Below are 20,308 nucleotides of genomic sequence, written 5' to 3' on the forward strand. Positions count from 1 at the left end.
AATAAAAAAATACGTGTTTACAGAAGAAGAAACTAATTTCAAAATAGACCAGTAAAGATCAATAGCTGTGAGCACACATGTTAAATGATCGGAGGTTCACAGCACTTTTTACGAGGAGGAGAAACAGTAATTCCAGGAATTTATTTAGTTTGTGAACAGGATGCTTATTTTCAATTTCCAGTTGATTGGGAGGGTATTTGCTATTTAGCGTTTTCGTTTCCTAAAATGTATCATGTATATAGTATACATGCTTTAACAATGACCTCATCTCAGACCTACACGTAGCATAGGTGATGAAACACAATTAGCTGGAGTTATTTTTGGAGCAATCATACAACCGATGAGCAATATTTTGAATGACTTAAAGATTAGAACGCTTTCAACAGTTGTGGATATGTTGGTAACCTGTACTTCTTGAACTTTATTAATTGGAAATAGAGAATTAATGGCTATTAGATCAATGGTTTTACAAAATTGCTTACCATTAGATATGTTGCTCGCAGAAAAAGGCAGAGTCTTTAAGATACTGAAATCTCAGCGTTGCTGCTAACATATACTGTATGAGGGTAAAAAAATTGAATTCACAAAACATTTTTGATCTAAAATCTGAATTTGAATTATTAGAACCTCCTGGGGTTTAAAAAATTATAGGTAAAGTAGTTTCTTTTAGTGTCAATTGGTTTATAGACACTGGAATAGAAGTTCTTACAGCTATATTTGTTGCAGTATTAATAGTAGCATTTTACTTATTAACCCTATTTGCATTTCATAAAAGTTGTAGATCCTATTTCGATAGAAGAAAGAAAAAAACAGATGAAAAGAGATTTAGAATTGAATGATCACATCAATCAAGAATATACAAGGGTAAAGGAATCAGTGAGTTTGAAAAGACAGAGAAGACTCAGCTGAAGATGACAGTAAACTCTAAAGATTATTTTGTGAAGAAATTATGATGGTTTGATAACCATCAGAGGGGGTAATTGGGAAAGCATTTAAATTAGATTGAGAAATGAATACAGTTTATAATGTGCAGAGAATTAACGTTGGATTTGAATAAAAAATAAAATCTGTTTAAAAAGCAAACATTCTATTAGGCAACTATATTTACCTGTATTAGGCCTCAATAGCTGAATCAGCATGGCCTGACAAGCAGGAAGGACAAAATTATTCTTAAATGCTATAAAATGTATATTTCCTGACCTTTCCAAGAGCATTTTTTTCATAATCAATAATAGTTGCATAAATGTTTTCACCTAATTGTCCAAATGTTTCTTCTTTAACAATGTTCGCTGCTAATAAATGCGTAAATCTGTTATTTCTAAAGATGGATTTGAAAAAATTCCCTCATGGGAAAGTAGTTTTCAACAAGAAAAGGAAGAACAGTAGACTAGAAGTAACCAAAAGATGATGTGTTAAAAATTGGGTCTCTAGTTGGCAAAGGTATGCACCCTGTCCAAGTAGGGGCCACAGTCTGAGATAGGGAAAGTCAGTCACACACCATAAATTATATGTGCTTACCCGCTAGTAGCGTGGCTATGAGCAGGCAGGCCTAACTTAGGAGGCATTCTGTAAAGTATTTGTGCAACACAACACACAGTAACACGATGAAAACATCACAAACAGGCTCAACACCGGGCTCGAAAAATAATTATGATTTTGATAAATAACACAAGACCAAAAAGACAAAAATCCAATGAGTAGAAGTCGAGATATGATTTTCTAAAGAATAACAGTTAACTAGTAGGGGTTATCTGGTCGTCCTGTACTGTGTCAAAGTCAGGAATTCAGGCCTACTGCGATGGTGTGCGGGCAGGATACAGGAGCCACGCAGGCCCGCTGAACATAATACCTTGATCCTGGTCACAACAGCTAGATGAAGGGCGCAGCCGAGCGAAGCATCTGTGTTGATCTCATAAATGAGGGGATGCGTGGTTTTTCTTAACTCAGTGGCTGCAATCAAATGGTTCCGAAGACGAGAGCCGAGAAGTGTTGTGTCTGTAGATGATGCGCCGGGATTCTCTGTGCAGTTGAGGGGATATGCCGATCTTCCCACACTGCAGCGAAGGCGATGTGTTGGCTCCAATGTGTCAGTTCTTAAGGCAATGCGCTGGTTCCGACTATGCTGTGCCTATTCTGCTATCGTAACAGGGTCGATGCACCAGTTCTGCTAAACGTAGATTGGTACATGTGTCAATTTCACTGCTGCAAGCACCAGAGTCCACTTACAATGGAACAGATGATGAGACTTTGATATCCCTTAGTCTCAGGCAACAGGATGCAAACCAGCAAGCCCTTGGAGGTCACTCTGGGTTCAAGTCAAAGTACAGCTCTCCCTCAGCAGGGTCAGAGAACAGCAGGCAGCAGGGCACCAAAGCAGAAAAGCTGTTCTTCCGGAGCAGCAGTCCAGCAGCATGATAGTCCTTGTAGCAGAGTCCAACAGGGAGGGACATGGGGCTTTGAAGGTCCAGCATAAAGGCCCCGGGGATACTGCTTGATGGGAGAGGATATGCTGTTACTATACTGAACGGGGTGAGGAATGTGACCGGCCACGTCAGTATTGTCAGTATGGTCACTTACAGACAAGTACCTAAATAGGGGGGGTTGTCCCCAGGGACAGCCAGCCATGGGTAGGTCCCATACTCGGAGCCTCACGGACTAAAATTGGTATTTCTCGCAATGCCAGTGAGCATCCTGGCTTGTCTCTGTTGGGGCAGAATCACCCCCCCCTATTTAGGTGCATGATCTTTCCAGAAGGTATAATTATACCTTTTGTTTTCGCTACACATTAGGGCTACTGTTGAATCCTGACTTGAGGGGACATAACTCTTTCCTCCTTTTTGACAAAATCATTACACGCCGCCCCCACTTAGTAGATGAGGATAAAAATGTCCTGAAGAAATGCCTAGATCCATGCTGACTGAATAAGGCAGGAAACATGTCGACCCCCTGCACAATTCACTAATCCAAGAACTGAGACAGGTTTAATCATCCCTCTTCAGTCTACAACTCCTTAGTCTGTTTTTTATTCATGGCCCAGGTACTCCGCGAATAAATTGTCTCTGGAGAATCCAGAAGCCATTTTAAATATAACCGCACGTACACAATCCCACATCTACTCACCACACATAGGCACCCTCCAAAAACATTCTTTAGCTTCACAACAGCAAACCGGGAAGACCTCCAGTAGGGAGCCCCCCTGTGGGGCCTGTTGGGCATTGCAGCCCCGGCTAAACGAGGAGCTGCCCTATGATGAAGCATGACACCCCTCAAAGTGTGTGAGGGCACTAGCTCATTATTGGAGCTATCCCTGGACGAGCACGCACTGTCGTGCCCTATCTAGCACTGATCTGTAACTGACAATACTGATGTGGCCTGTCACATTACTCACCCTGTCCCCTGTAGGAACAGCATACCCTTTCTCATCTAGCAGTCCTTGTAGCAGCACAGCAGTTGTTCTGACAGAGGTCCTTTACAGTTATTATTGGGTTGTTTCGAAACGCAGTACTTATACCCAGTCGTAAAGGCTTTGAAGTGCTCAGAGGTACTTTTTATCTAGTCCTAGCTCCAGACTCACGACAGGTGGGTAATCAACCCTTTTTGGATGCCGATGGGCATTTGGATACACCTACCCTTCCTTATTGTGTGGCTGTCTAGAGGGAATGCAGAATGTCAAGCTATCACCCACCCAAGATGTGTATTGGAGACAGACTGCTGGCACACATAGCTTTAAGAGCAGAGAAATTGCCACTTTCTGAAAGTGACATTTCTAAAATAGTAATTTTAAAATTCAACTTTACCAGTAAAGAGGATTTGTCATTACCATTCCAAAGATATAAAACAGATAGAGCTACTACTTTCTGATTAGGAATTACAGCTTAAAACTGAAATAAAGCATTCCAATGTTAACCTGTGAGAGAGTAGCCCTCACAGTAGTGACATTTAAATTCAAGTGTTTTCCACTACCAGGACATGCAAACTTGAAGGTTCATGTTCTACCTTTTACTTACACATCACCCTGCCATATGGGCTACATATGGCCTACCTTAGGGGTGACTTATGTGTACTACAAAGGTAGTGGAAGGCTTTGCAAATGGCCTTAAATGCCACGTCTTAATGGCAGTGCACTGCACACACAGGCTCTGCAGTGGCAGGCAGACCTGAGACATGTTTTAAGGGCTACTTGTGCGAGTGGCACTGTCAGTGCTGCAGGCCCACTAGTAGTATGTAATATACAGGCACAGGGCACAGTTAGTGCACTATACTATGGGTTTACAGATAAATTAAATATCCCAATTGTGATATACCAAATGTAACCATGTTTTGAGGAGAACAAGCACTATAGCACTGGTCAGCAGTTATTAAAGCACCAAGAGTCCTAAAGCCAACAAAAAGAATCAGCATAAAGAGAAGGTAAGAAGGAAAAATGTTTGGGGTAAGGCTACTCTAAGTATGACAGGTCTACAATAAGAAATGGTTGCAAAACAAAATGCTGTTATGTAGAGTTATTGTGTTTTCTTTGAGGAGACGAGGAGTGATCTTGTTCCAATGAGAGCATCATCTGATGATTGGCTGGCTGAAGAAAGATGAAACTGCAAGCTGCAACACTGATAAAATAAGTTGTCTATAATAGTGCATGTTCCTAGAGTAGGTTACTGACTTCCCATTATCCACTACCTAGACCCTTATGCCACGTTGCTTTGAGACTCTACTTGGACCTCTCTTTATGAGACGTTCTGCTTTGATTTATTTGATTTATTTAGCTGACTTTTCACGCTAAAGCTTTATGATTCATCTCACACACTTCCTCAACCTGGAACTCTTTATGGGGTCTGAGTGACACCATTTTCCCTCCAACCCTAGAGCAAGGATTTTTTTCCTTTTCAGAACATACGTAATGCATTTACTATGACTATTTGATTGACTAATGTTGATTATTAATTTATGTTCATACTTGATGAGCGAGATTAATAAGATTTAACTTAATTAAATTAATAAAGATGGCTAACTAAAAGGTTGGATTAATTAAACCCTTTAACTCATAATAACCTCACAATATTGGCTGAAAATAGATTAGTGATTGCGATTATAATTTTATGGTTTCTACAGCTCTTGATCTTCTCTAAAACAATGCCAAAGATCCACTGGACCAAAGCGACTGAAAGTGGGGATTAGCCCAGATGATCTTAAATCAAGACTTTAGTTTAAACTAATTCCTGCTCTAGCAGCGTAGTCTCTCGATCTCTCTCCACTGTGCATTTTGAACAATTGTCTGTGAGTCTAGAGTTGAAGTCCGTAACATTGTTACAATTCTATTGTTAAGCGCTCCATATGTTTTGTAGCTAGGTACATGCTCTAAATAACACAATAAATAAATAAAATAAAATAAATGTAATATAAACATTAGTAGACAACACTCTGTACACCTTTTTTCTGTAATCTTTCATTACACGTTCATAATTTGTGCACCATCCAGCTAAAACAGTTTTGCGAGACACAAATGAATTATTTTGTGAAGCTGGGACTAAAACCTAGATCTCTAGATGTGTAGGTCATCGCTGTAGATCATCACCTTAATGACTATACATAAGCTCCACAACCCTTTTCTCCTTTAGGACACAAGCTGTTTACATACTATTTTTCATGGACGGGTGCTAAGGTCAAGAAACAATGGAAGTAGTTGAGAGTAACCTTTGCACATTTTTAAGGGCAGACCCTATAAATCTTCTTGACAGATGGGTCTGAAGCTCAGAAACCAGATCTTCCAAATTCAGTAAATAGACCACAGCTCCACAACTCCGGTCTCTCAGTTCTACTTGCTCAACTAAAGCATGTCTTGTTTCCACAGTATGGATATGGACAAAAAGCTGGACAGAGGAAGAAGGGAAGAGTCTAAAATTTAGCAAGGAGAGACTGCATGCCTCTAGATTACATAAATAACATATTTAATGGTATTCAGATGCCATAGATCCTTGGGAGATAGGGCAGAGAGCGAGCATGTTCTTTAAATCAAAAACAAAAGTCAGCTTGAAAAGAAAAGATTTGTTGTTAAGGATGATGTGCATTCAATCCAGTGAGAAAAAAACTGCAAGAAACGCTATAGAGGAATGCTTTTTTGTTAAATATTATTGTGTGGGATCCAGTTTGATGATATTTATCTTTCCGCTAGATCTGTTTTTTCACTAACCGCAACCAAACGAGTATTGTCAGACCACAAACTTAATCATTCTCAACTTTCAAGCAATATGTTCAAACCTACTATTATGGTGCCTGTTTATGTACTGCTGAAATGCATGGAAATAGATTGAACAAGACATAGGCTCATAGCTACCATTTGTGGGTCATGGCTGGTCCTCACAGTGAAAGGCGTTTGATGAACATAAGTGCACACGCAGCCTAGTGTAGTCTGGCAAGAGGTGCACAGCTGGTGCCACACAGCCTTGTGTAGCCTGGCAAAAAGTGATCAATGGTCGCACACATAGTCTTGTGTAGTCTGGCAAGAGGTGCACAGCTGGGACACACAGCCTTGTGTAGTCTGGCAAGAGGTGCACAGCTGGTGCCACACAGCCTTGTGTAGCCTGGCAAAAAGTGATCAATGGTCGCACACATAGTCTTGTGTTGCCTGGCAAGAGGTTCACAGCTGGGACACACCTAACCTAGTGTTGTCTGGCAACAGGTTCACCATTTGTGCATACCAGGGGCAGCTCCTCCGTTGTAGCGGAGAAACGTCGCTCCGCTTAAATAACCACAAAGACATAAAGTAAAACATTAATTTATCACCACATTATTTTTTATACTTCCGTCCTTTACTGAGCACCAGGACGGGTGAGGCTGCTTTTGAATGACAGCAACAGGGAGGAGGATGGGCACTTTTCAAAGTCTTCCGACGGCCAGCCAGACATGAGCAATTTGAAATCTCGAACTCAGCTGTTTTAAGACAGCTGGATTAGAGTACGTGCAGGCCTCCAGGGCACTGGGGAGCGCCGAGTGAGGCCACTCCCTCCAATCGTGGCGGTGCTCTCATAGCATGAGAGCAGCACCAGGATTGGAGCCCGCACTGCAGCATCCAGTTCCTCAGAAGAGGTCCAGAGCAGAGGACATCGGTTCAGGTATATTTTATTTTATATATTAATATTTGCGCAGGTGCCTGCCCCCTCCCGCCCCCGTAGATGCCAGCTGAAACTGGTGCATACGCAGCCCAATGTAGCCTGACATGAGGTGCACAGCTGGTACAGACACCGCTTAGTTTAGACTGACTCTTAAATGATATGCAAAGTAGTTTAGGCGCACTAGCAAAATGTAATGATCTTTGTTAATCAAAACAGTGAAGCAAAATTCTTACCTCTGTTGCTCTATGGGTCAGCACTTGTGGCAGCAGACTCAAACCTTTGTGCAGAGGGGTGTTTATAGAAGGAAAAATGCTGAGGGAACTTCTTGGCTAGTGACATGAAACTGCTGTTCTGCAATGTGCCAAAGAAGACGAAGGGGCTTATTTACAAGAGAATGGCGAAGTGCAGCGTTAAGCCATATTTGTTAATGCCGTGCTCCGCCATTTTGAAAATGCAGGGATGCGCCGTATTTGCAAGGAGGCGGTTCACCCCTGCATTTTCCTCAGCACTGGCACTAAATTTAGCTGCATAGGGCCAAAGCAGGCAACCTTGCACTATGGTGCTGCATTGCAGGGAGTGATTGTTAATGTGCAGGAACGTGTTCCTTCCTGCACAAAACAATCCGTAATTGCGATTTGAAATTTTTATGTGTGCTGCTTAATGCAGCATACATAGAAGTTGCAACTTGTCATTTTTTAATGATTGTTTATATGCAGGAAGGGACACCTTTGTCCACATGAACTATAACTAGTGTCGATTTGCTGTTTCTAGAACATAGAAATTGCAAAAACCAAGGAGAAATTAATATTTTCTCCTTGTTTCGTCAGGTTAAGACCAGGTTTTCCTTGGTCTTATTTTTGGCACTGCCTCCTATTTACGCCACCGTTGTAAATAGGGGACAGCATCAAAAAGCAATGGGTGTTGCGGCGGAACGTCCACCACAACACCCATTGCCCGCCTCTTTCACGTAAAGTGCTGCGTGAAAGGACGTCTTATTCACAAGGCAGCGTTAAGCTATGTTAAGGGCTTATCACCACGAGAACATCACAAAAAAGTGACATTCTGGTGACAATAAGCTCTTTTAAATATGCCCCAAAGTTGGGACTATTTTTTTTACATTAAGATGTCTTAGGGCCATCTATACCTGATGGCGCTTTGCTGCTGCTGCTTTTTTATTGGAATCACAGAATTTAAACCAACAGGATGGCTTACCACTCTTCTTCATAAAGATCATAACAGCCTGTTTTTAATATTGAGTCAAAGTCCTAATAAAATAGAAGAATTTAACCTTCTTGATGTGCATGCTATGTAACTGTGATCTCCGGCTTACACAATGCTATACATAGTTGGCGATCACTTGTCGATCATATTTGTGCATATTACTTACAAATCTCTTTCACAAACTTTCAGGTCTGTAAAGGATCTATGGGCACACCAGAAAATACGAGAGGTACTAGTTTATCTTTTTCTTTACTCTACTGCTAACTTGTTTTTTCCCGATGTTATTGGTTTGAAATTCATATCTGTGTGCTTTGTGAAAGTGAACAATTAGGCAAATGCTGGGAATGAGTGGACAGTGCCCTTTAAGAATGGTTGATAATAACCTTCATTGGGTCTAAAGAACTTGGCAGATTTGTACATAGTTATAAGTGCCTCTATTTCACACTTCTCCATGCTATCTAAAAACGAAAAAATAGATCTTTTATAATAATTGTTGCAAGGTCTGCTATTGTTGCCATGTATGAGGATTTCGAATGTAAATGTAATTAAAACAATCAACCCTATCTATTTAAGCTTTTGAAATGTTCTAATATTCAAACTTGTAATTTCCAGCTACAATTATCTGCTATATGAGCCTTTGGAAAAGTCTTAAGATTACTTTCCTGCACTTTTTTTTTTATTTGTTCTTACCTGACCTGCAAACAATTGAAGGCAATTCAGCTCATGGGGGAGATGTAAGTTGCAAATGTTGGCAACTCTGAAATATACATGCTTGTGGGCACCTTGAATCCATTTTCTACATTGATCAATTTCGAATACCTTTTAGGGGACTTCATTAAAAGAGAGTTATAATTCTGTAACTCAATTACTAATGCATCTAAATAGTTTGCAATCGCCTAATTTATGAAGTTTGAGCAAGAGTATCCTCCAATCAACTCTATCAAAGGAATTCATGAAATCTATATAGGTCAAATAACGTTTCTTGTTTTAACTTAACATATTTTTAACTATCAAAAGGAGAGCTGGTGAATTAACTATTGTTCAACAGAGGTCATAAAAAGCATTTTTTTCCTGGGAGATGGCACTACCAATTGCGCCTAACCTATCCGTTTAAGCCTTGTGGTTACATTTTCAATGAGACCAGGGAATGTTTTTCATTTTTGTTACGATGATGTAGAGATATCTATTATACATCTGCACAGGAAGTGACATCACTGGATTTCCCATCATCCATCTGCTCAGTAAGTGATATCACTCCTCTCCCCCCCCAGGACCTACTTCATGGCTGCTACAGCATTGGCACGCAGCGGATGTGTGCAGCGGGTGTGCCACTGGCGAGCTGAAGCCTCATGGAAAAACCGCCTGCTACCGTCCACACATGGAATGCTCCCAGTGCTAGGAACCCTTGTCCTTCCCTCCCGCTGCTACCACACTGTGATCCTCCACTCCATACAACACTGAAGAATCATTTTCCTGAGCTTTATGCATGTTTTCATGTACTTACCAAAACCCAACACTCACCATAATGACAGCACCTAACACCTCACTCTCTCACAGTCCTGCAACCACCCACACACACTCCACACTTGCATGCATGCTCCTCAACACTCACTCACTCACTCACCAAACACACCACAGAGATCTGGGACCTGCTTCACAACAATGCCCCTGAACTACTTTTCCTCACAGAAACATAGCTGAACGCTGCATCAGCACCTGACAGCGCCACAGCTGTTCCCCCTCGCTACAAGATTCCCAGGTAAGACAGACTTTACAAGCCCCAAGCGGAATCGCCATTATCCACAAGAAAACCATCAGCTGCACCACATCCACAGACATATCATACTCTAACATGGAACACCTGTCGTTCAAGCACCATGTCACAGCCAACTTCACGCAAAGCGGAGCTCTCATCTACAGACTACCAAGACCACACACTAACTTTAGCGACACCATCACAGACTTCGTTGTGCCATTCCCCCTCGATGCTGGCAATTACATCCTACTTGGTGACCCGAACTATCACCTGAAGATCACGCGACCCCAACTCAAGAGCACTCATTGAAGACCATGGAAGCCTGGTCCTCACCCAGTTATTGAAGAGACATACCCACGTCGCTGAATGACTCCATGACCCTATTTTCACCAACTTTGACAACATATGAGTGGAAGAGCCCACATCAGTGATGTCCGGTCATTATTCCAGAAGAAACCACTGCCACCATGAAGTCCATCCACTCAGGGACACCATCGGAGCCCTGCTCATTCTGCACCTACTCCAGAAGATCAAAACCCATCCGTGCCATGCTTACACCCATTCTAAATGCCAACATCTTCTCCAAAACATTCCTATAAGCTTGGAAACATGCAACTCTCCACCCATTGCTGAAAAAATCCTCTGCGGACCTTCAATCCTTATCAAATACAGACTAATCTCCCTGCTACAAATCCCGACCAAAGTCTTAGAGAAAATGATTAACTGTCACTGAATACCTGATAGACCACCAACTATTTGACACCACTCAGATCCAACCACAGCATGGAAACTTCTCTCATCGCTGCCGCCATAAATGACATCTGCATGACACAGGACAGATGAGTCACCAGGGATGGCTGCTATATTTTAAAAGTGGTGGAGCATATAAAAAATATCATTAAACATAAAAATAATATGTTCGAGGCATATGAGCTGCAGATTATACACTGTGCATAGATCGCCATCTGGTGTTGGGCCCGGATGTTTGCAGTTTGTTTTTCTTCTTGGACAATGTTAGGAAGTCACGAGTTCGGTGACTCCTCCTTCGGTCCGTACTGCGCATGGGCTTCGGCTCCATCCTCAGATTGTTTTTTTCCGCCATCGGGCTCGGATGTAATACTTCGTGCTCCGGCTTCGAACCTTTCTAGTTCGACCTTCGACGAAAAATCCTCGTCCATCGAGATTCTCAAAACCATCTCTCATCTCTCTCTTCGGCACTTCCTCGATTCCAGGTGGGCCTATCTCGACTCCGGTCTCGGCCGATGGAAAGGACTCCCTTTAAGAAGTGCCCGAAATGTGGGTCTAAATTTCCCCTCACCGATTTACATCAGGTGTGCAACCTCTGCCTCTCTCCCGAACACGAGGCCCGAGACTGTCCCACCTGCAAGTCTTTTCGATCGAAAAAGACTATTCGGGATCGACGAGCTCGACGCACCATGGCGCACTCATCGACCTCGGCTCCACCTGACATCTTCGGAGAAGACATCGGGGCTTCGGGACAGCAGCACACCGAACAGGAAGGCGACATCATCAGCGCTTCCGAGGCCGACGACTCCGACGTGGAGGAGATCACACCGGCGCAGAGGGCCGTGAGTACTCTACCCCCTCCCACTCCCGCGCCCATACCGAAAGAGACTCCGGTTACACCTTCGCCTCCGGGCCAAGGCACAACCAAACATACCGCTTCCATCACCCCACCTTCGGGCCCGGTGAAGAGGCATCATAAGTCTCCCGGCGGCTCGGGATCGAGCCTGCCGACTGGCGGCGCCGAAAAATACCCTTCGGCGCCGAAGAAATCCACACCCAGCTCCGTTCCGAAGCCATCGGTGTCGAAATCTGGACTCTCGTGCCGACCAAACATAAATCCCTCGGCACCGACGCTCCCGTGCCGAAGCCGGCCTCGGCACCGAAAAAATCGGAGTCCCCGAAAACGCATGGCACGGATAAACCAAGGAAGTCGTCGGCTCCGAAAACGTCGACACCGGCAGACGAATCGGTGCCGGAGGAGCTATTCACTCCAGATCCTCGACAAAAGACTTTAACAAAGGATCCAAATACTGGACATTTGGCTTTGTCCTCAAAGAAAAGACATTTAGACAAGCCAGCTCCTCCTCCACTGCCAAAACGGAAGGACTCTGCCACATCTCCTTTCAGAGTACCCTCCCCACCACCTCCGCCTCCTCCACCTTCTCCACCTCCTCCACCTCCCCCATCTCCGCCCCCACCTTCTCCACCCTTGCCTCATCGCTCTCCAACCCCGTCTCCAGACCCTGATGACCAAGGGGATCCTTACTACGATCCAACAGATGCCCCACAGGACCCTACTCCTCCGGGCACCCCAGACCCATGGGAGGATTATCATAATCCAGATGTCCCCGATATGCCTCAGGATGATTTTTACCCATCCAGGCCATCCTCACCAGAGGACTCCCTGGGGTTTCACCACTTATTACAACGGGCGGCACATTATCATGGGGTGGAGTTACACAGTGAGCCAGTTGAGGAAGACTTCCTACTTGACACTTTTGACATTGAGGATAAATCCACTGCCATATTACCCATGCTTAAAGGGGTGACCAAACATGCGACAGAGGTTTTCAAGGACCCAGTCAGGGCTAGGGTCTTAAACCCCAGAATAGAGAAAAAATATAAGGCAGCCCCCACGGATCCTGCCTATGTTAAAGGACCTGCACCCTTAGACTCATTAGTGGTATCCACAGCTAGGAAGCGATCCAATTCTCAGTCTTCGGGTGAGGCTCCACCACCCTTAAAGAGTCCAAGATGCGTCAGGCAAACGCACCGCTTCGCAAGCTGCCAATATGTGGCGCATGGCCAACACACAAGCGCTGCTGGCACGGTACGACAGAGCGCACTACGATGAGCTGGAGGCTATCATGCAACACCTCCCAGAAAAATATAAACATAAGGCTCATGACCTGATACAGGAGGGAAAGCTCATTACCAACACCTCTATTAAATGTGCACTTGACGCAGCAGACACAGCTTCCAGGGCTATAAACACCAGCGTTCTGCTTCGCCGCCACGCCTGGCTTAGAATCTCAGGCTTTAAGCCGGAGGTCCAAGCTTCTATATTGACCCACCCTTTTGTCCAACAACACTTATTTGGCCCAAAAGTAGACGAAGCCCTGGAGAAGATGAAGAAGGATACAGATACGGCGAAGTCTATGGGAGCATTACAATCCCCCACTCCTAGGCGCTCCTTTCGTCGTTCCTCCTTTCGAGGCACTGGCAGGGGTTACTCTGCCGATAACGCCTCTACGTCCTACAAGTCCCCTCCTCAGACTACCTTCACAAAGGGCTATCAAAGAGGTGGATATAGAGGGAACAATAATAAAGGCAGGGGCAAAACCAAAACCGCCCGTTCTGCTACACCGCCCACACAATGACTTTCCCCCGCTCCCCCCAGACCATTCCACTCCGGTCGGGGGCAGACTACAAGACTTTTTTTCAAACCTAGGAGACCATAACATCAGACAAATGGGTGACCCAAATTATTCGGTCAGGGTACTGTCTCGAACTAACATCTACCCCCCCAAATATTCCACCCAGGCACCGTACAATGTCACAAGAACATACCATCCTGCTGAAACAAGAGGTGATCTCCCTCCTGCAAAAACAAGCTATAGAGCAGGTCCCCATCAATCAACAAAATTTAGGGGTCTACTCTCTGTACTTTCTGATACCAAAGAAAGACGGGACTCTACGGCCCATTCTAGACCTCCGGCCCCTAAATGCATACATACATTCAGACCATTTTCACATGGTAACTCTCCAACAAGTCCTCCCACTCCTCTGCCAGGACGACTTTCTCACTACCCTGGACTTGAAAGACGCATACTTTCATATTCCAATACACCCTTCTCACAGGAAGTACCTCAGATTTGTAGTGGACGGCCAACATTATCAGTTCAAGGTTCTCCCCTTCGGGGTCACTACCGCACCGAGAGTGTTTACCAAATGCCTAGCAGTAGTGGCGGCACACCTCAGAAGACAACACATTCACGTCTTCCCTTACTTGGACGAATGGCTAATAAAATCCGCGTCCTACAACCAATGTGTGCATCATACACACACTACCATCCAAATACTCCACCAGCTAGGTTTCACAGTGAACCACCAAAAGTCCCAGCTGATACCGTCTCACACAAAGCAATACCTAGGTGCCACTATAGACACCTAAAGCTATAGCCTATCCCAATTCAGCCAGAATCGCAAGCATACAAGCCTTGCGCCAAAGATTCATTCTTCAGCACTCTCTCCCAGCAAGAGTGTTCATGAAGCTAATAGGGATGATGGCATCTTGCATCTTCATAGTGCCTCATGCAAGACTCCACATGCGTCCACTCCAAGAGTGCCTAGCGCGCCAGTGGAACCAGGCCCAGGGGCGACTGACGGATCTGGTGTTGGTGGACGGTCGCACCCATCGCTCTCTGCAGTGGTGGAACACCACAAATCTTTCCAAAGGGCGACCGTTCCTGGACCCGGTTCCTCAGGTAATTCTAACAACGGACGCATCGCTCTCCGGCTGGGGAGCGCACCTATTACACCTTACAGTGCAAGGGATATGGACGCCACAACAAAAGTTACTCCACATCAACCATCTGGAGTTATTGGCGATCTTTCTAGCCCTGAAATCGTTCCAGAAACAAATCTCAGCCAAGGCAGTCCTCATTCGCACAGACAATATGACTGCAATGTACTACATTCAAAAACAGGGGGGGACAGCTCTCTCGCTTAGCACAGAGCATATGGCGATGGGCAATCCCACAAAAAATCTTTCTCCTGGCACAACACGTCCCAGGGATACAAAACACCATGGCAGATCTGCTCAGCAGACAAACGCAGCAAATGCACGAATAGGAACTGCATCCACAAGTTCTTCACCCATTCTTTCACAAGTGGGGGCATCCTCAGATAGACCTCTTCGCCACCCATGAAAACAAAAAATGCCCAAGCTTCGCCGCCAGATACCCACACCCATTGTCCAAAGGCAATGCGATATGGATGAACTGGTCAGGCAGATTTGCATACGCCTTTCCACCTATCCCGCTAATTCCATTAGTGGTAAGGAAGCTACAACAGCACTCCCTCACACTCATTCTGGTAGCTCCAACATGGGCCAGGCAGCCGTGGTACACCTCATTACTACAGCTCTCAGTGATACCACATCAGTAACTGCACCTGTCCCCATGCCTCCTAACCCAGAACCATGGAGAAATCAGGCACCCGGACCCAGCTCAGCTCAACCTTGCGATCTGGCTCCTGAAATCTTATAATTTGGATACCTTAACCTTCCCCCTGATTGCATGAACATTATCAGGGAAGCCAGACGCCCTACCACTCGAGCATGCTATGCCGCTAAGTGGAAGAGATTTGTTGTTTACTGCCGTAACAATACAATCAACCCCCTAGATGTATCCATACAGCACATCATATCCTACCTGCTCCATCTACAAAGGTGTAATCTGGCATACTCATCCATTCGCTTACACCTCGCAGCAATTGCTGCTTACCCACAAAACAGACAGCATTTATCACTGTTCAGAGTGCCTGCTATTAAAGCTTTCATGGAAGGCCTCAAACGAGTAATTCCGCCCAGGGCACCACCGTCACCTGTGTGGAATCTAAACGTAGTTCTTACAAGGCTCATGGGTCCGCCTTTCGAACCAATGCATAAATGTGAGCTACAGTTCCTTACTTGGAAAACAGCTTTTCTCGTAGCTATCACTTCCCTTAGACGGGTTAGTGAAATACAAGCGTTCACTATACAGGAACCCTTTCTACAGATACATCACAGTAAGGTGATACTTCGCACAAATCCAAAATTTCTGCCTAAGGTCATTTCCCCCTTCCATCTCAATCAATCGGTGGAATTACCGTTTTTTTCCACCGCATAAAGGCAACCCCATCTCAAAATCAGGGATAGCTAGGTGGATTGTAAAGTGCATACAAATTTGCTATCACAAAGCAAAAAGAACATTATCTGTCCCACCTAAAGCCCACTCTACAAGAAAGATAGGGGCTTCTATGGCTTTTCTAGGGAATATACCCTTAGATGACATCTGCAAAGCAGCCACATGGTCACCACCGCACACCTTCACAAAACATTACTGTGTAGACGTGCACTCCAAACAACAAGCTAGTGTGGGCCAGGCTGTACTAAAGACACTGTTTCAAACCACTGCAACGGATACGGGTGGTCGCCGCTAAGGTTGGGTACTGCTATGTAATGTATGCACAGTGTATAATCTGCAGCTCATATGCCTCGAACGGAATATGCTACTTACCAGTATGCATCTGTTCTTGGCATGTAGAGCTGCAGATATATACACGCCCACCCGCCTCCCCGGCTACCTGTATCCGTTCCAGTCTATCTTATTTAGATACAACACACATGGGTTTCTTACTATTATCACTACGCTCCATCTTTTCCCTGCTGGCGAAAAACAATCTGAGGATGGAGCCGAAGCCCATGCGCAGTACGGACCGAAGGAGGAGTCACCGAATTCGTGACTTCCAAACATTGTCCAAGAAGAAAAACAAACTGCAAACATCCGGGCCCAACACCAGATGGCGATCTATGCACAGTGTATATATCTGCAGCTCTACATGCCAAGAACAGATGCATACTGGTAAGTAGCATATTCCTTCCTTTCTTGACGATGTTCTGCAGCACATGTACACCCGAAGTTCCTCCTGCCTCGCTCCGCTTGCTGGACAATGGCATCTGAGCCAATACAAGCACTGCTCTCTTCCTGGTTACGATGCGAAACAGCATAAGAGCAGTGCTAGGACTGGCTGGAGCAGGCAAACACAGCTCTCCATCGGACGCCTGCAGGGCTGTGCCTCTGCTTCTCAGCTGCCTTTCATCTGTTTATTGCAGGAGCTTGAACTGAGCATATCAGGGTCGCCACAGTGAAAACACCAGTCAATCTGATATGTGGAGTTCAAGTAACACAGCCCTCAGGTCATCCCACTGTATTTCTGAAATGAAGTGGGAAGGTCAGGGGGTCAACGCCCCCACACCGCTAAGGACTCACCGTCACTAGAATGTGATATAACACAACTTCAAATGTAAAAGTATACCAAGGGCCGACTTTAGTGCTGGTGACCACCGACACCACGGAGTCCCTAACTACCATCCTTTAACAGGACCCCTCAAGTCTCCATAGCCACTCTTTCTCTCTTAAATGCATTTGATTTATTTTATAGTGCCACTCAGAACAGTGTAGGGTGTCAGAACACTTTAAATCATACACATTCCCCAGATACAATTGATCATACATCTGTAAATCACTTTATAGGAAATGTTACATAAGACAGAGGACTACAAGGTGTAGGAGTCATGTGACATCCATACTAGTACGCAGTATAGTTTAATAGTGATTGGTCTGGAGAAACACAAGCTCAGAATTTAAAACCTACATAACACCATGGTTGGGGTTCTCTTTAATAATCAGAATTAATTTCTATCCAAATCAACTCTTTTTGCAACATTAGAATAATCAAAGACGGGGGAAAAAACATAAGACTCTAATTTATACCTTGCAGTTTGCATGCAGTTCTTTGATGACAGTTAAGAGCTCACTGTTCTCTGTTAGGAGTTATACTTATAAACTGCAAGTAACAAAAGGACCTCTCTAACAAAAGCAGTAATCCACTGACCTATTTAAATTATATGCACTTTGTGATCTGCATGTTGCATGTTCTGTGCAGCAGACACATTAACCTTCTGTGCTACCTTACCATGAGTCAAAACTTCCACTAGACAACTCTCCAATTTGTCTCTAGGATGAACTTTTATCACCAGAGTTATCTTAACATTTTTATTGTTGCCTCAAAATTACTGAAGACCAGGAACGCAGCAGCAAGTGCTTTTAAAACCGTAATATACTTGCAAACATGAAGCTCCCACCCGAAGTCAGCGCCGTCACTGGGTATACCCAATTATATAAAAATTGTAGATTAGCCCGCAAACCGTGGACAATTGTTTAGGGCACAGGATCATACAAAACAGTAAAATACTAAAAGTTGATCGGTCGAATGCTTGCAAAAGATTCAGCCATTGGAAATTATCTGAGCCATCTCTAGCCTCTTTTTTGTTACAGGCGCCACTGTAGTCTAGGAGCAGCCAATAAAATCAGCCTAGGTCCTGCTGCAATAGAATCAGCCAGCTGGAGCTGCCAGACTATGTCTGGTTCACACTCAACGTTATGCTGGTTTGAGCCTTGTTGGGACTCATTAATGAGGTGCAGCATGGATCCAGTGCACATTTAGACTGAATATTGAAATCCTACCTAATCTTCAAACGTATCTATGTAACTACCACTGTAGATTGTGAAGGATGTTTTCCTCTTATCTTTCTGTGGAAGGATGTAAATGAGCTTTTCTGTGGAAAATATAACCTCATTCTTGCACTAATGTATCCTGACCCCTTGATCTGAACTTCACTGATATATCCTGACCCCTTTATCTGAAAGACACTTCAGCTATGCTTCCCCTCAATATCTAATTATATATCCAAAGTACAAAAATACCTGAGAAAGCCCTTCTCTCTCACACCCTTCTTCCAGACTCTATATTTATTTCATTGAAATTTCAGGTTTACTAAGGAAGGCCTTCAAAGATCTTCATAAACCCTATTTAGGGATGCTGAGTTTTGCACTATCAATTTGCTTCGTCAGCCTTTTGAGTCTCTGGGCGTAATAATTTCTCTTTGAAATTTAGAGACTTTTCTTTGTGAGGCTTCAAATGATTTTGAATTGTAGCTTTTTGAGAGAGATACATAATTTCATGGTAATGACAATAATCTCACTGTCAGATTACCTTGTTTTTTCTCCTTTTACTCAGGACTACTGCCAAGCATTTATTGCAGAATGGAGGAGGCTGAATTTAGATGTTCTGTTAGGCCCAATGTTGGGTCCGGCATTTAATATTGGATTCCCTGGAAAACTACTCGGTAATGTATCAAATGAGGGGTACTTTATTTCTGCTTTTAACTAGAGGCTGAAAATATGTTCTGCATCACATCGCCGGAGTTCTTACTAATTTCTGGGCTAACTGAAATATCACCCTTTAATGGAAAAAGTTTTACAGCATTTGCATTTGAGACCTTAATTTTCCCAAATTGAAACATCTTGGTTAAAAAGCTAGTTATATACTCTCATGATACCTGTGCTAGCTATCATCTAATGTATCAACTTTCTCTATGCATAAAATAGAAAGAAAAGTGTTTTCTGTGGGCCCAATTCACAAAGAAATGTCTATTAGTAGATGTGACATACTCCTTAATTTGTATGAAATAAAGGTTTGTGAATCAGGCCTATATCCTTGTACACAGCAAGAACTCATTAATCCATCAATATTTTTATTTAATTGTTGTTGGGTTTTATAATGAGCTGCATGTAAAGTTATGGTTACTTCAGAGAGCAGAGGATAAAAAAAACTGACAAGACAAAAGAAAAGGTATAATAGTGTGGTAAACATCCAATCAGGTATGAAAGGTGCCTATAGCCAGCATGATGTGGTACAGCTCTCGGAGTCTTGCCCGAAATTTATAATGATATTCTCAAGTAAGCTGTCCACTCACAGTATTGAAAAGACTTGAGTTTTGATGGACTTTCTTTCATTTTTACGTGCTTCTAGTATTTTTTAAGCTTTTTGTGGAAATGTCTAACATATGAAGAATATGTCAAGTCTTTGGATAGACAGTTTGTTCTACTTCGCTTTTAGTGGCTCGGTGATGCGAATTTGATGTCTTGCTTCTCACAAGAGCAAGTGTAGAAGCTTCTTTAGATGTGGCCCAATAGTTAAGACATAGCCACCCTACTTTGCGTTGGCTATTTGTAGTGGTAGTCTGAGTGCCCCTCGCTTCTCAGATCCTTCTAGTTTCCTTTATGTAAAATGTTTTTGAAAATATCCACAGACCTGGACATATATTATTACTGGATTTGAAACAGAAGAGTACCCCTTTGTAATTGTCTAATATGATAATAAATAACTTGAATGAATGAGTTGTTTTAGCTTTGTCAAGAATAAAAATTATTTTCTAGTAACAATGTGTAGTATTGGTATTGTCATTAAATTTTTGGACACCAGTATAGTTAGAGTAACAATGTTATTCCAGTTACATTCATGGAAATCCTGTAAACTGTGCACACCTGTAAAAGACTGGTAGGAATAAAAATGTGATTTTATGTGGAAG

At 43.6% G+C, this 20,308-nt stretch overlaps 1 protein-coding gene across 1 annotated transcript in view; it reads left to right on the plus strand.

Moving 5' to 3' along the window:
* The window catches only part of LOC146835053 (vitamin D3 hydroxylase-associated protein-like), a 411,367-nt gene that overhangs the window by 360,268 nt on the left and 30,791 nt on the right, over positions 1-20,308 (plus strand). Inside the window, exons 12-13 of the mRNA XM_085602722.1 lie at positions 8,517-8,556; positions 18,955-19,063. Of these exons, the coding sequence (XP_085458848.1) occupies positions 8,517-8,556; positions 18,955-19,063 (149 nt within the window). The remainder of the gene's footprint in view (positions 1-8,516; positions 8,557-18,954; positions 19,064-20,308) is intronic.

The sequence above is a fragment of the Triturus cristatus genome, chromosome 4_2 (assembly GCF_964204655.1).
Source record: "Triturus cristatus chromosome 4_2, aTriCri1.1, whole genome shotgun sequence".
Taxonomy (NCBI): Eukaryota; Metazoa; Chordata; class Amphibia; order Caudata; family Salamandridae; genus Triturus; species Triturus cristatus.